Below are 15880 nucleotides of genomic sequence, written 5' to 3'. Positions count from 1 at the left end.
TATCCTCGTGGTAAGTCCGTCAACGACGTCATCGATCCGGAGTTATGTACGGTGCTATACGCATCATTTGATCTGGCGTTAGATTGGGTAAGAAAATGCGGAAAGGGGGCGCTGATGGCAAAAACGGATGTAGAAGCTGCCTTTCGGCTACTGCCGGTGCACCCGAAGAGTCAGCGATTGCTCGGGTGCTATTGGGAGGGGGAGTATTTCATAGACAGGTGTTTGCCAATGGGATGCTCATTGTCATGTTCGTTGTTCGAAGCCTTTAGCACATTCCTGGAGTGGGTAGTGAAGGATATCACGGGATTGGGATCGTTGATCCACTACCTCGATGACTTTTGGTGTGTAGGTCCGGCACAATCAAAGGTGTGCGGTACCATCTTGAAAGGTTTGCAGGGGGTTGCTAAGGAGTTCGGGGTGCCATTGGAACCCGAAAAAACTGTCGGCCCAACGTCGTGTATCTCTTTTCTGGGAACCATGATCGACACTATACGGTGGGAGTGTTGTCTCCCGGGAGAGAAGGTGGCAGCCCTGAAGGAGGAAATAGGCAGGGCCAGGAAAGTTAAAAAACTGAAGCTGCGGGAGGTGCAGTCTTTGCTGGGGAGTTTAAATTTTGCATGTCGATTCATGCCAATGGGCAGGATATTCACGAGGAGATTGGGGGCGGCGACGGCCGGCGTAAAATCGCCGCATCATTATATGCGACTGACGGCAGATAACAAGGCAGATCTGGCGGTTTGGGGCACATTTTTAGAAAAGTACAATGGGCTTTCCTTGTTGATGGAAGGGGGATGTTGTAATTCGGATATGGAATTATACACGGATGCAGCGGGCAGTCATGGTTTTGGAGCTTACTGTCAGGGGCAGTGGTGCGCGGCAGCATGGCTGTTATGTAGGCAATCCAGTGACACAGTGTGCCAGCAATCAGAGCACATACAGTGATCTGACAATAACCCAAAAACAATAGAACGAGCTCTGAGACGTGGAATCTCTGTAGACCGCAATACCTGAACCTATCCTAAGCACAACTAAAGGTAGCTGTGGATTGCGCCTGACACTACCTATGCAACTCGGCACAGCCTGAGGTGCTGACTAGCCTGAAGATAGAAAAACAAGCCTGACTTGCCTCAGAGAAATACCCCAAAGGAAAAGGCAGCCCCCCACATATAATGACTGTTAGCAAGAAGAAAAGACAAACGTAGGGATGAAATAGATTAAGCAAAGTGAGGCCCGATATTCTAGATAGAGCGAGGATAGCAAAGAGAACTTTGCAGTCTACAAAAAACCCTAAAGCAAAAAACCACGCAAAGGGGGCAAAAAGACCCACCGTGCCGAACTAACGGCACGGCGGTACACCCTTTGCGTCTCAGAGCTTCCAGCAAAACGAATTGACAAGCTGGAAAGAAAAAGTAGCAACAAAAGCAAAAAAGCACTTATCTAAGCAGAGCAGCAGGCCACAGGAAAGATCCAGAAGCTCAGATCCAACACTGGAACATTGACAAGGAGCAAGGAAGACAGAATCAGGCGGAGTTAAATAACAAAGCAGCCAACGAGCTCACCAGAACACCTGAGGGAGGAAGCTCAGAAGCTGCAGTACCACTTGTGACCACAGGAGTGAATTCAGCCACAGAATTCACAACAGTACCCCCCCCTTGAGGAGGGGTCACCGAACCCTCACCAGAGCCCCCAGGCCGACCAGGATGAGCCACATGAAAGGCACGAACAAGATCTGGAGCATGGACATCAGAGGCAAAAACCCAGGAATTATCTTCCTGAGCATAACCCTTCCATTTAACCAGATACTGGAGTTTCCGTCTAGAAACACGAGAATCCAAAATTTTCTCCACAATATACTCCAATTCCCCCTCCACCAAAACCGGGGCAGGAGGCTCAACAGATGGAACCATAGGTGCCACGTATCTCTGCAACAACGACCTATGGAATACATTATGTATGGAAAAGGAGTCTGGGAGGGTCAGACGAAAAGACACAGGATTGAGAATCTCAGAAATCCTATACGGACCAATAAAACGAGGTTTAAATTTAGGAGAGGAAACCTTCATAGGAATCTGACGAGAAGATAACCAAACCAGATCCCCAACACGAAGTCGGGGACCCACACGGCGTCTGCGATTAGCGAAAAGTTGAGCCTTCTCCTGGGACAAGGTCAAATTGTCCACTACCTGAGTCCAGATCTGCTGCAACCTGTCCACCACAGAATCCACACCAGGACAGTCCGAAGACTCAACCTGTCCTGAAGAGAAACGAGGATGGAACCCAGAATTGCAGAAAAATGGAGAGACCAAGGTAGCCGAGCTGGCCCGATTATTAAGGGCGAACTCAGCCAACGGCAAAAAGGACACCCAATCATCCTGGTCTGCAGAAACAAAACATCTCAGATATGTTTCCAAGGTCTGATTGGTTCGTTCGGTCTGGCCATTAGTCTGAGGATGGAAAGCCGAGGAAAAAGATAGGTCAATGCCCATCCTACCACAAAAGGCTCGCCAAAACCTTGAAACAAACTGGGAACCTCTGTCAGAAACAATATTCTCAGGAATGCCATGCAAATGAACCACATGCTGGAAGAACAAAGGCACCAAATCAGAGGAGGAAGGCAATTTAACCAAGGGCACCAGATGGACAATTTTAGAAAAGCGATCACAGACCACCCAAATGACTGACATCTTTTGAGAAACGGGAAGGTCAGAAATGAAATCCATCAAAATATGTGTCCAAGGCCTCTTTGGGACCGGCAAGGGCAAAAGCAACCCACTGGCACGTGAACAGCAGGGCTTAGCCCTAGCACAAATCCCACAGGACTGCACAAAAGTACGTACATCCCGTAACAGAGATGGCCACCAGAAGGATCTAGCCACTAACTCTCTGGTACCAAAGATTCCAGGATGACCAGCCAACACCGAACAATGAAGTTCAGAGATAACTTTACTAGTCCACCTATCAGGGACGAACAGTTTCTCCGCCGGACAACAATCAGGTTTATTCGCCTGAAATTTTTACAACACTCGCCGCAAATCAGGGGAGATGGCAGACACAATGACTCCTTCCTTGAGGATACTCGCCGGCTCAGATGAACCCGGAGAGTCGGGCACAAAACTCCTAGACAGAGCATCCGCCTTCACATTTTTAGAGCCCGGAAGGTACGAAATCACAAAATCGAAGCGGGCAAAAAATAACGACCAACGGGCCTGTCTAGGATTCAAGCGCTTGGCAGACTCGAGATAAGTAAGGTTCTTATGATCAGTCAATACCACCACGCGATGCTTAGCTCCTTCAAGCCAATGACGCCATTCCTCGAATGCCCACTTCATGGCCAGCAACTCTCGGTTGCCCACATCATAATTACGCTCAGCAGCCGAAAACTTCCTGGAAAAGAAAGCACATGGTTTCAACACTGAGCAACCAGAACCTCTCTGTGACAAAACCGCCCCTGATCCAATCTCAGAAGCATCAACCTCGACCTGGAACGGAAGAAAAACATCTGGTTGACACAACACAGGGGCAGAACAAAAACGATGCTTCAACTCCTGAAAAGCTTCCACAGCAGCAGAAGACCAATTAACCAAATCAGCACCCTTCTTGGTCAAATCGGTCAATGGTTTGGCAATGCTAGAAAAATTACAGATGAAGCGACGATAAAAATTAGCAAAGCCCAGGAATTTTTGCAGACTTTTCAGAGATGTCGGCTGAGTCCAATCCTGGATGGCTTGGACCTTAACCGGATCCATCTCGATAGTAGAAGGGGAAAAGATGAACCCCAAAAATGAAACTTTCTGCACACCAAAGAGACACTTTGATCCCTTCACAAACAAAGAATTAGCACGCAGGACCTGGAAAACCATTCTGACCTGCTTCACATGAGAGTCCCAATCATCTGAGAAGATCAAAATGTCATCCAAGTAAACAATCAGGAATTTATCCAGATACTCACGGAAGATGTCATGCATAAAAGACTGAAACACAGATGGAGCATTGGCAAGTCCGAACGGCATCACTAGATACTCAAAATGACCCTCGGGCGTATTAAATGCAGTTTTCCATTCATCTCCTTGCCTGATTCTCACCAGATTATACGCACCACGAAGATCTATCTTAGTGAACCAACTAGCCCCCTTAATCCGAGCAAACAAGTCAGATAACAATGGCAAGGGATACTGAAATTTAACAGTGATCTTATTAAGAAGGCGGTAATCAATACACGGTCTCAGCGAACCATCCTTCTTGGCTACAAAAAAGAACCCTGCTCCCAGTGGTGATGACGATGGGCGAATATGTCCCTTCTCCAGGGATTCCTTCACATAACTGCGCATAGCGGCGTGTTCAGGCACGGATAAATTAAATAATCGACCTTTAGGGAATTTACTACCAGGAATCAAATTGATAGCACAATCACAATCCCTATGCGGAGGTAGGGCATCGGACTTGGGCTCTTCAAATACATCCTGATAATCAGACAAGAACTCTGGGACCTCAGAAGGAGTGGATGACGAAATAGACAAAAATGGAACATCACCATGTACCCCCTGACAACCCCAGCTGGATACCGACATAGAGTTCCAATCCAATACTGGATTATAGGTTTGCAGCCATGGCAACCCCAACACGACCACATCATGCAGATTATGTAGCACCAGAAAGCGAATAACTTCCTGATGTGCAGGAGCCATGCACATGGTCAGCTGGGTCCAGTACTGAGGTTTATTCTTGGCCAAAGGTGTAGCATCAATTCCTCTCAACGGAATAGGACACCGCAAAGGCTCCAAGAAAAACCCACAACGTTTAGCATAATCCAAATCCATCAGATTCACGGCAGCGCCTGAATCCACAAACGCCATGACAGAATACGATGACAAAGAGCATATCAAGGTAATGGACAGAAGGAATTTGGATTGTACAGTACCAATGACGGCAGACCTATCGAACCGCTTAGTGCGCTTAGGACAATCAGAAATAGCATGAGTGGAATCACCACAGTAGAAACACAGACCATTCAGACGTCTGTGTTCTTGCCGTTCAACTCTGGTCATAGTCCTATCGCACTGCATAGGCTCAGGTTTAATCTTAGACAATACCGCCAAATGGTGCACAGATTTACGCTCGCACAAAAGCGTCGACCGATCTGAATGGCCAAAGACATAGACTCATTCAAACCAGCAGGCATAGGAAAACCCACCATGACATCCTTAAGAGCCTCAGAGAGACCCTTTCTGAAGAAAGCTGCCAGCGCAGATTCATTCCACAGACTGAGTACTGACCACTTCCTAAATTTCTGACAATATACTTCTATATCATCCTGACCCTGGCACAAAGCCAGCAAATTTTTCTCAGCCTGATCCACTGAATTAGGCTCATCGTAAAGTAATCCGAGCGCCAGGAAAAACGCATTGACATTACTCAATGCAGGGTCTCCTGGCGCAAGAGAAAATGCCCAGTCCTGAGGGTCGCCGCGCAAAAAAGAAATAATAATCAAAACCTGTTGAATAGGATTACCAGAAGAATGAGGTTTCAAGGCCAGAAATAGCTTACAATTATTTTTTAAATTAAGAAACTTAGTTCAATCACCAAAAAACAAATCAGGAATAGGAATTCTTGGTTCTAACATAGATTTCTGATCAATAGTATCTTGAATCCTTTGTACATTTGTAACGAGATTATCCATTGAAGAGCACAGACCCTGAATATCCATGTCCACACCTGTGTCCTGAAACACCCAAATGTCTAGGGGAAAAAAAAGACTGAACACAGAGCTGAGAAAAAAAAATGATGTCAGAACTTCTATTTTCACTCTATTGAGAATCATTAGGTTGGCTCCTTGTACTGTTATGTAGGCAATCCAGTGACACAGTGTGCCAGCAATCAGAGCACATACAGTGATCTGACAATAACCCAAAAATAATAGAACAAGCTCTGAGACGTGGAATCTCTGTAGACCGCCATACCTGAACCTATCCTAAGCACAACTAAAGGCAGCTGTGGATTGCGCCTGACACTACCTATGCAACTTGGCACAGCCTGAGGTGCTGACTAGCCTGAAGATAGAAAAACAAGCCTGACTTGCCTCAGAGAAATACCCCAAAGGAAAAGGCAGCCCCCCACATATAATGACTGTTAGCAAGAAGAAAAGACAAACGTAGGGATGAAATAGATTAAGCAAAGTGAGGCCCGATATTCTAGATAGAGCAAGGATAGCAAAGAGAACTTTGCAGTCTACAAAAAACCCTAAAGCAAAAAACCACGCAAAGGGGGCAAAAAGACCCACCGTGCCGAACTAACGGCACGGCGGTACACCCTTTGCGTCTCAGAGCTTCCAGCAAAACGAATTGACAAGCTGGAAAGAAAAAGTAGCAACAAAAGCAAAAAAGCACTTATCTAAGCAGAGCAGCAGGCCACAGGAAAGATCCAGAAGCTCAGATCCAACACTGGAACATTGACAAGGAGCAAGGAAGACAGAATCAGGCGGAGTTAAATAACAAAGCAGCCAACGAGCTCACCAGAACACCTGAGGGAGGAAGCTCAGAAGCTGCAGTACCACTTGTGACCACAGGAGTGAATTCAGCCACAGAATTCACAACACATGGCCAGAGGAATGGGTGCGCTCAGGGCTGATAAAAAACATTGCATTATTGGAAATTTTCCCAATCCTGGTGGCGGTAACATTATGGGGAGATCAGCTGAAGAACCGAAAGGTTAGGTTTAAGCGCGATAACATGGGAGTGGTCATGGCCATAAATAATATCACCGCATCCTCGCCGCCAGTAATTAGAGTATTGAGACAGCTGGTGTTGGAATGATTAGTTATCAATGCTCATATTACAGCATCTCATGTTCCAGGAGAATTTAACTCGATCGCTGATGCACTTTCTCGTTTTCAGTGGCAGCGGTTTCGGGCGTTGGCCCCCGAAGCAGAAGAAGAGGGCTTACCCTGCCCTCCTGGACTATGGAGCGTGGCATCAGGGCTGCCGAACCGCTGATCAAGTCATCCGTAACAAGTAGCACGTGGGCGGCGCATGGGCGGTTGTGGAGGCAGTGGGAACAATGGCTAGGCCGTGGGAGCGAGGAGTTGTCAGAGGAGGAACAGATTGGGGTGTTATTGATGGGAATTAGGCGGGCCTCAGATGATAGCTGGTCAGCGGCAAAAATTAGTCAACTAATTGCAGGACTAGCATTTGGTTTTAAGCTGAGAAACAGAGCTGATTTGACAAAGAGTTTTTTAGTCAGACAGGCCATAAAAGGTTACCGTAAGGGAAGGGTTAGAAAGGACAGCAGGCGGCCGGTGTCATTCGGCATGTTAGAAGAACTAGGAAAGCAGTTAGAGGTGGTGTGCAGGACACAATTTGAGACTGGCCTGTTTAGGTTGGCCTTTTCACTTGCATTCTTTGGAGCTATGAGGGTAGGGGAACTGGTAGCACCAGGCAAGGCCATAGCGGGGGGCATACTAGCCGAAGACATTATAAAGACAAAAGGGGGGTTGGAATTTTGGATTAGGAGATCAAAGACGGACCAAAATGGAAAAGGAAAAAAGGTGTTATTGGGAAAAGTCAGCGGTTCTAACATGTGTCCGTGGAAATGTTTCGATATATTCTTCGAGGGCCTCACCAAGGGTCTTTTGATTATTAATATTAATAATAAATTGGCTGCTGTGGCCGTTATTATCCAAAAATACGGGTGTGGTGTGGTTATTCAAGAAAGGTCTAGGGAGTCACGGGGAGTCAACCGTGCCTAGGTCATGTATTTCAGAGATTTACATGGAAACCTTGGTGTAAGTGCTCAGCGCAGAGCACAAGATAAATGTGTAAATGTGAGCCAAACCTTTGGGAGGCAGAATGAACAAATCAACAGCAGGTGAAGAATTGGCTTTATTTATTTTTATGTCGTTCTTCATGTAGTATAAGTAATTAGATGATTTTATTCTGCTGGTTAGCGCAATTACATCAATACTAGATTTATATCAGGTTTTTCTGTTTATCTACTGTCAAACACTAAAAGCACTTTTTTGCCAAGCCTAGTTTTTGCATCACCATATTTTGAGAGCTATAATTTTTCCACATTTTGTCTAAGAGAGTTATGAGAGGGCTTGTTTTTTGCAGGACGAGTTAATGTTTTTATTGATACCATTTTTGGCCACATAACATTTTTTGATCGCTTTCTATTCTGATTTTTGGGGGGAAGAATTAACAAAAAAGCAATTCAACAAAAACTATTTCATAGAAAAAATAATTTATTTGCATCGCTTTTTTTTAGAAGTATAACTTTTTGATTTTTCTGCTGATAGAGCTGTATGGCGGCTTGTTTTTTGCAGTATAAGATGACACTTTCAGAGATACTAGATTTATTTACCGTAATTTTTTTATATCATGTTTTTATTCTACTTTTTGTTTAGCAGTATCATGACAAAGCATCTTTTTTTACCTCCTTTTTTATTTTAGTGTTTTTTGCGGTGTTCACTAAAGGGGTAACTAGTGGGACGCCGCAATGCCAAATATGTGTACTTTTTTTTTCAGAAAGAATATTTATTTATGGGTTCAATATATATATTTTTTGTTATTATTTTGTGTTTTTTTAGATTTTTACTATTTCTTTTCACATTTTTTTTACTTTTTTACTCTGTTCCACAATAGGACTTTCACTTTTTGCCACCTGGTTGCTTGTAAAGCATAGCAAAACAGAAGCCTTGCTAAGCTTTACAAATTCTCAGTGCTGCACTGACAGACAAACTTGCTACACTATGATCTGAGCATGGTGTAGCAAGTTTGCTAGCTCTGGTGACCTGGGTGTCATCATGATGACATCAGGTCACCATGACAATGATCGCGGGCTTGCCGATCGGAGAGCAGAGGGTGTTCCTTCCCTCTGCATGTCTGCTAAATACTGCAGTCGATATCATTTGCAGCATTTAGGGGTTAAAGTGTCAGCAATAGTGCTGGCACCGCTCCTGCACTGAGTGCCGACATCGCTCCTACACTGAGTGCCGGGTGTCAGCTGTCAGAATCAGCTGACACCATGCAGTGAACTCTCGCGCACAGCCTCTGTGCACACAAAATCGCCATGACATATCATCATCATCCAAGGTTGGTAGGCACCAGCTATCCTGGACATATGGATGTGCCCAAGGTCATAAAGGGGAAAAAGAACAATTGATTTGAAACTCTTCCTTATTTCACTTTATGCATTACACTACATAGTTTAAATTAAAGTATTTCTCTAATAAAATTGCATTAGCAGAATGAATCTGATTTATACTGAAATATTAGCTACACAACCATTTATTGTACCTTTTCAAGTCAATACCATTCAAGGTTTAATCTGTGGAGTATGTCTCCAATCACTACAAGCTATATAATCTAACTGTACAGTGAGGCTAATGTCAATATACGGTAGATATAATTCCTCTTCCAACAGCAGTGATCAGAGATTGCGCCATTTGCTGCCGTTTAACCATTTAAGTTCCGCAGTTAGGTCTGCTTGATAGCAGAAAGCTGCCAATCAGTGGTGGGGCAGGGTTATACAAAAATCATGAATATAGAGAACCACATGGCAGCAGGTTTACTAGTCCTCTAGTGATAAAAATCAAACCAATAAAACAGTAATTTTACCAAAACTACAGTGATTTAATGGTGGAATCAGGGTCTCCATATCAACATTATGCTGTTCTTAGATTAGGTGGCAAAAACCTTGTGACAGATTCCCTTTAAGATCTTTATAGAAAAATACACACATTTGGCCCTTTGTTAGAGAAGTTCTCAAAAGTCTCACCATGTTCTTGATGCTGTGTATCCAGAATTTTTTGGACATAGTATAAATGCAGTTGTTGTTGGATTTGTTTGCGGCCATATGTATAAATGTGGATTTTCTTGTTGTTCACAAAGTTCTAACAGAAAACAAAACAATGAGCGAGATTTGTCAATGATATTGTAGCAGGATTGCTTTTATGGGATGGTGAATACTATACAAATTGCACAGTATACATCATTTGTAAATGGGAGTCTATGGGTGTCATATCTCACCGTGACCTGCATGCTGTATCCACTTACCAACTCGGAAAACTTCAACTGCCTGAAGGGTCAGACCAGGGTGGGAGCTTCCATTAATCCTTTTTAATATATCATCCTTTTCCAAAACAATGTTATTACTATTGTTATACACGAGAAGGGCCCAGATATAGTAACTGCAAAATACATAGGACATGGTCAAGAGATAAGTAACTTTGGGGATTCAAGTGATTCCTATAAATATACATGTTTATTTCCTTTGTGTGTATTGAAAAGCACACACAAAAAAACTGAGAAAAAAAGGCAAATTGCATATAATTTCACACAAAACTCCAAAAATGGTCCAGACAAAATTGTTGGCACCCTCAACTTAATATTTGGCTGCACACCCTTTGGAGTAAATAACTGCAATCAATCGCCTCCTATAACCATCCACAAGCTCCTTACACCTCTCACCTGAAATTTTGGACCACTCTTCTTGTGCAAACAGTTCCAGGTCTCTCATATATGAAGGGTGCCATGCAGAATAAAGTTCATTTTCACCGAATGCTTAACATGTGCACATACCCTTAGACATGAAAATACACCCATTCCACTTGTAAATTTACCTTTCATTTTTGTTGTCTCCGGGACTTCTGGGAAATCTTGCAAGATTGCTCTGAAAACTAAAAGCAAAATATGATTTAGCTGGTCATATTGAAAGTATGTGAGAAATCTGTGTGTGGAGCTGAACCCACCAGATACTGGGCAGATGCCTGCTGTGCTTCACAGCCAGCATCCGCTTCTAGCAGCAGTGATCAGAGCTTGCGCAGAACTATATAGTGCCGCAGTTAGTAACTGACAGCAGCATTTATATGGTCTGCTTGCTGCAGCACTCATACACAGCACACTGGATCCCATAGCTCTCCCTTCCCATGACACAATTGCAGGGAGTTGAAGGGTTACCATAGCAGCTGGGGGCCGGCTGAAGGCCCAAATGGCTATCATCTTAGTTCTCCTCTGAAGTGTTGCCTTAGGTTAAACTCCAAAAAGAAAAATGAATTAAAATGCCAGAACTGCTGGTTTTGATCCCTCCCCCATAAAAATGCTCTAAAAACCAATAAAAGTGTCAAACCTATTCCAAAGTGGAATCAGTGAAAACTACAGAAAAACCTTCATACAGCTCCTTCGACGGTAAAAAACTTGTCACAGGTTTTTTTTTTACCTTTTCACCCCATTTAGAAGTTTTTGCCATTTTTCAGTATATCATAGGCTAAAATTAGTGTTGCAATCCAGAATTGAGAGTCCTCAGTGGTTGATACCTTTTAATGGCTAACTGAAAAGATGGTAACAAATTGCAAGCTTTCGAGACTACACAGGTCTCTTCATCAGGTACAGACTAAAACAAATTCTGAAGAGTCACATATTTATGCACAACATACTATAAAAAAAAAAAAGGGGGGAAAGAAGAAGATGAAGAGACGTATGTAGTCTCGAAAGCTTGCAATCTGTTACCATCTTTTCAGTTAGCCATTAAAAGGTATCAACCACTGAGGACTCTCAATTCTAAATATTTTTCTATCTACTGGCTAACACTGCTCATTTTGCAAAAACTAAGCCCTCATATGACTATGTGGATGGAAAACTAAAGAATTTATGACTCTTAAAAAAAGTGACCAGGATACAAAAAGGAATAATCACCAGGTCTTGAAAGGGTTTAGTGATCATACGATAAATGTTTAAAGAAAATGTAAAAGGTATGTAGCAATGTGTGTGTATGTCTGTGTATGTGTGTACTGTATATGTCACAAAAAAAGTGGACATGATCATTTAAATAGAGAGGGAATCCATCTCTGAATATCAACCATAGTTTTTTGGGGTGTGCACCGCACCTCGAACCGGGGACCACCACTAGACCACCTCCAGGTAACAGGCTCAGGTCATATGCATTATCTCTATTTACACCTTTTATTATTATTCTATTCTCCTGACACTGCGGCTGATCCTGTGTTGCATGCTGCTTATAGGCCATCCGTTCATACTAAGTATATGTTGCATGTTGTACACATTTGTCTTCTTTTTTATTGTTCTTCATTTTTTATCACATTTGTGTGCGGGCACTCTAGCATACAGGGACTATTGTTGCCATTCACTGTTTAATAAAGGCATTTTTTTATTATTCATATTGTCCTTATCTATTTTCTGTTTTGACCCATGTCCCTAAGTTTTTTTCAGTTTCTCCACTGTATGTGTGTATATGTGTTTATCTGTATGTGCATGCATGTGTGTGTGTATTTGTACGTATATGTGTGTGTGTATGTGTATGTATGTGTATGCGTGTATGTGTACAGTATGTATGTGTATGTATGCCTGCGTGTGTGTGCATGTGTACATATATATGTGTGTGTATTTGTACGTATATGTGTGTGTATGTGTATGTATGTGTGTGTGCATGCATATACGTGTTTATGCCTGTGTATGCGTGTATGTGTACAGTATGTACGTGTGTGTATGTATGCCTGCGTATGTGTGCATATGTGTGTGTGTATTTGTATGTATGTGTACGCATATGTGTGTGTATGTGTATATATGTGTACGTATATGTGTGTGTGTGTATGTGTGTATGTATATACGTATTTATATCTGTGTATGCGTGTATGTATGTGTACAGTATGTACAGTGGGGCAAAAAAGTATTTAGTCAGTCAGCAATAGTGCAAGTTCCACCACTTAAAAAGATGAGAGGCGTCTGTAATTTACATCATAGGTAGACCTCAACTATGGGAGACAAACTGAGAAAAAAAAATCCAGAAAATCACATTGTCTGTTTTTTTAACATTTTATTTGCATATTATGGTGGAAAATAAGTATTTGGTCAGAAACAAAATTTCATCTCAATACTTTGTAATATATCCATTGTTGGCAATGACAGAGGTCAAACGTTTTCTGTAAGTCTTCACAAGGTTGCCACACACTGTTGTTGTTATGTTGGCCATTCCTCCATGCAGATCTCCTCTAGAGCAGTGATGTTTTTGGCTTTTCGCTTGGCAACACGGACTTCCAACTCCCTCCAAAGGTTTTCTATAGGGTTGAGATCTGGAGACTGGCTAGGCCACTCCAGGACCTTGAAATGCTTCTTACAAAGCCACTCCTTCATTGCCCTGGCGGTGTGCTTTGGATCATTGTCATGTTGAAAGACCCAGCCACGTTTCATCTTCAATGCCCTTGCTGATGGAAGGAGGTTTGCACTCAAAATCTCACGATACATGGCTCCATTCATTCTTTCATGTACCCGGATCAGTCGTCCTGGCCCCTTAGCAGAGAAACAGCTCCAAAGCATGATGTTTCCACCACCATGCTTTACAGTAGGTATGGTGTTTGATGGATGCAACTCAGTATTCTTTTTCCTCCAAACACGACAAGTTGTGTTTCTACCAAACAGTTCCAGTTTGGTTTCATCAGACCATAGGACATTCTCCCAAAACTCCTCTGGATCATCCAAATGCTCTCTAGCAAACTTCAGACGGGCCCGGACATGTACTGGCTTAAGCAGTGGGACACGTCTGGCACTGCAGGATCTGAGTCCATGGTGGCGTAGTGTGTTACTTATGGTAGGCCTTGTTACATTGGTCCCAGCTCTCTGCAGTTCATTCACTAGGTCCCCCCGCATGGTTCTGGGATTTTTGCTCACCGTTCTTGTGATCATTCTGACCCCACGGGGTGGGATTTTGCGTGGAGCCCCAGATCGAGGGAGATTATCAGTGGTCTTGTATGTCTTCCATTTTCTAATTATTGCTCCCACTGTTGATTTCTTCACTCCAAGCTGGTTGGCTATTGCAGATTCAGTCTTCCCAGCCTGGTGCAGGGCTACAATTTTGTTTCTGGTGTCCTTTGACAGCTCTTTGGTCTTCACCATAGTGGAGTTTGGAGTCAGACTGTTTGAGGGTGTGCACAGGTGTCTTTTTATACTGATAACAAGTTTAAACAGGTGCCATTACTACAGGTAATGAGTGGAGGAAAGAGGAGACGCTTAAAGAAGAAGTTACAGGTCTGTGAGAGCCAGAAATCTTGATTGTTTGTTTCTGACCAAATACTTATTTTCCACCATAATATGCAAATAAAATGTTAAAAAAACAGACAATGTGATTTTCTGGATTTTTTTTTCTCAGTTTGTCTCCCATAGTTGAGGTCTACCTATGATGTAAATTACAGACGCCTCTCATCTTTTTAAGTGGTGGAACTTGCACTATTGCTGACTGACTAAATACTTTTTTGCCCCACTGTATGTGTGTATGAATGCCTGTGCATGTGTGTGTATGTGTTTATCTGTATGTGCATTTATGTGTGTGTATGTGTATTTGTGCGTATGTGTGTGTGGATGTTAGTTCTGTGAATATGTCCGGCTCTCATCATAACATAATTTATGAGGATCAGGATAATTTGTTATCAATTTTTTAATACTATAAAATTATGAAAAATGAAATAAAAAATGCACATGCATGCCAGACAGACAAAAAAAAGAATCAAAGATGAATAATTGCTATATTAGCCAATATATAATTCTCATTACAGAGATAATTTATTTGGTAAAGGAAAGGTGAATTGAGGTGACAAAAGTAAAATTTGATAAGTTTCATATATAACAATTGCATTACAATGTAGGTATGTTACCCCCAGTAACAATAACTATTGGTTTTATGTACATACAATCCATAAAAACAATGATTACATTATTTATGGGAATACATTACATGGTATATTTCACAGCAGCACATTACACAGTGCAGCTGTTACTATTATAGCCCAAATAAATATTGCCATTGCCCAGAGCTGATTCCAAGCCGTTCTGAGTGATCTCAAATGATCCTTATTTAAATAACAAGATGTATAATAAATCCTACATTGTTACTATAATCAAAGCTGTATATTAAAGGGACCACCATCAAATATATGTTCCTTTGTTTTGACAGCTCGAGATTGTTTGTGGCCAGAGGCCCACATCATATACAAATGCAGTGTATAGCACTTAGGGCTTCCCACAAAATACCACCTTTGTACAACCCATTATGATATTTTAATTACCTAGAAACTATTACTGTACATAAATAACACATATTTAGTGTTCCCACCTTTAATTAAAAGGAGATTAAGGTAAATGCATTTACCTTCTGACACCATTTGATGTTTACATAAATGTGATCTTAGCATTATTGAACATTTGACCTTAAAGGGGTGGTCCGAAATCCAAAGTAATTTTCCTCCTAAATCCATATATCTACGGTAGTTAGTGCCATAATCTAAACTGTTTTCTAATATGCTTGAATTAAAAATACACACTGTTCCCTAAATACACTGTCTGTTTTTCTATTTTATTTTCAATGACTTTTTCATGACGCCTCGTTTGGGTATCCCAGTTCGTGCTGGGTTTCTTAAACGTAGCTTCTTAAGGGGAAGAGGCTGCTGTCACCTGCAGGGGCAACGCTCGTCTCTGCAAGTTAGGTATTCTGACAACAAGGGCCGGACTGGCCATCTGGCAATTCTGGCAAATGCCAGAAAGGCCTGTCTGGTCATGGGCTGCCTTGTATGTTGTTAACTGAATTGGTGTTCTCAAGATCCCCATACTGTTAAGAGTTGTGAATGAGCACAAAGTTGCTGACTCCGTCACTTACCCCAGTAGCCCAGTAGACATATTGATATCATAGAAAATCTTCCCTTCCTCCATCCAGGGTAATATTAGTAATATATCCCATCTGGTGCTTGAGGACGGGGACAACATGGGCCTGTGTGATTTCAAATGCCAGGGCTGAATTTCAGCCCCAGTCCGTACCTGCTGACAACACACTCTGTTGCTGACTCGTTACTGCTGATCTGAGCCGGCAACAGAGCGCACACTGT

The 15880-nt window shown here is 42.6% G+C and overlaps 1 protein-coding gene across 4 annotated transcripts in view; it reads right to left on the bottom strand.

The window, feature by feature from the left end:
* The window catches only part of ADGRG6 (adhesion G protein-coupled receptor G6), a 259254-nt gene that overhangs the window by 55667 nt on the left and 187707 nt on the right, over positions 1–15880 (bottom strand). For all 4 annotated transcript variants that reach the window (XM_069769188.1, XM_069769187.1, XM_069769189.1 and 1 more), the window contains 3 exons: positions 10616–10672; positions 10050–10183; positions 9772–9886 (listed from right to left, as the gene is read on the bottom strand). In XM_069769188.1, the coding sequence (XP_069625289.1) occupies positions 9772–9886; positions 10050–10183; positions 10616–10672 (306 nt within the window). The remainder of the gene's footprint in view (positions 1–9771; positions 9887–10049; positions 10184–10615; positions 10673–15880) is intronic.

Source organism: Ranitomeya imitator, chromosome 5 (assembly GCF_032444005.1).
Source record: "Ranitomeya imitator isolate aRanImi1 chromosome 5, aRanImi1.pri, whole genome shotgun sequence".
NCBI classification, from domain to species: domain Eukaryota; kingdom Metazoa; phylum Chordata; class Amphibia; order Anura; family Dendrobatidae; genus Ranitomeya; species Ranitomeya imitator.
Note: the sequence above shows the minus strand (reverse complement) of the source record. Positions and strands in the feature narration are given on the sequence as shown.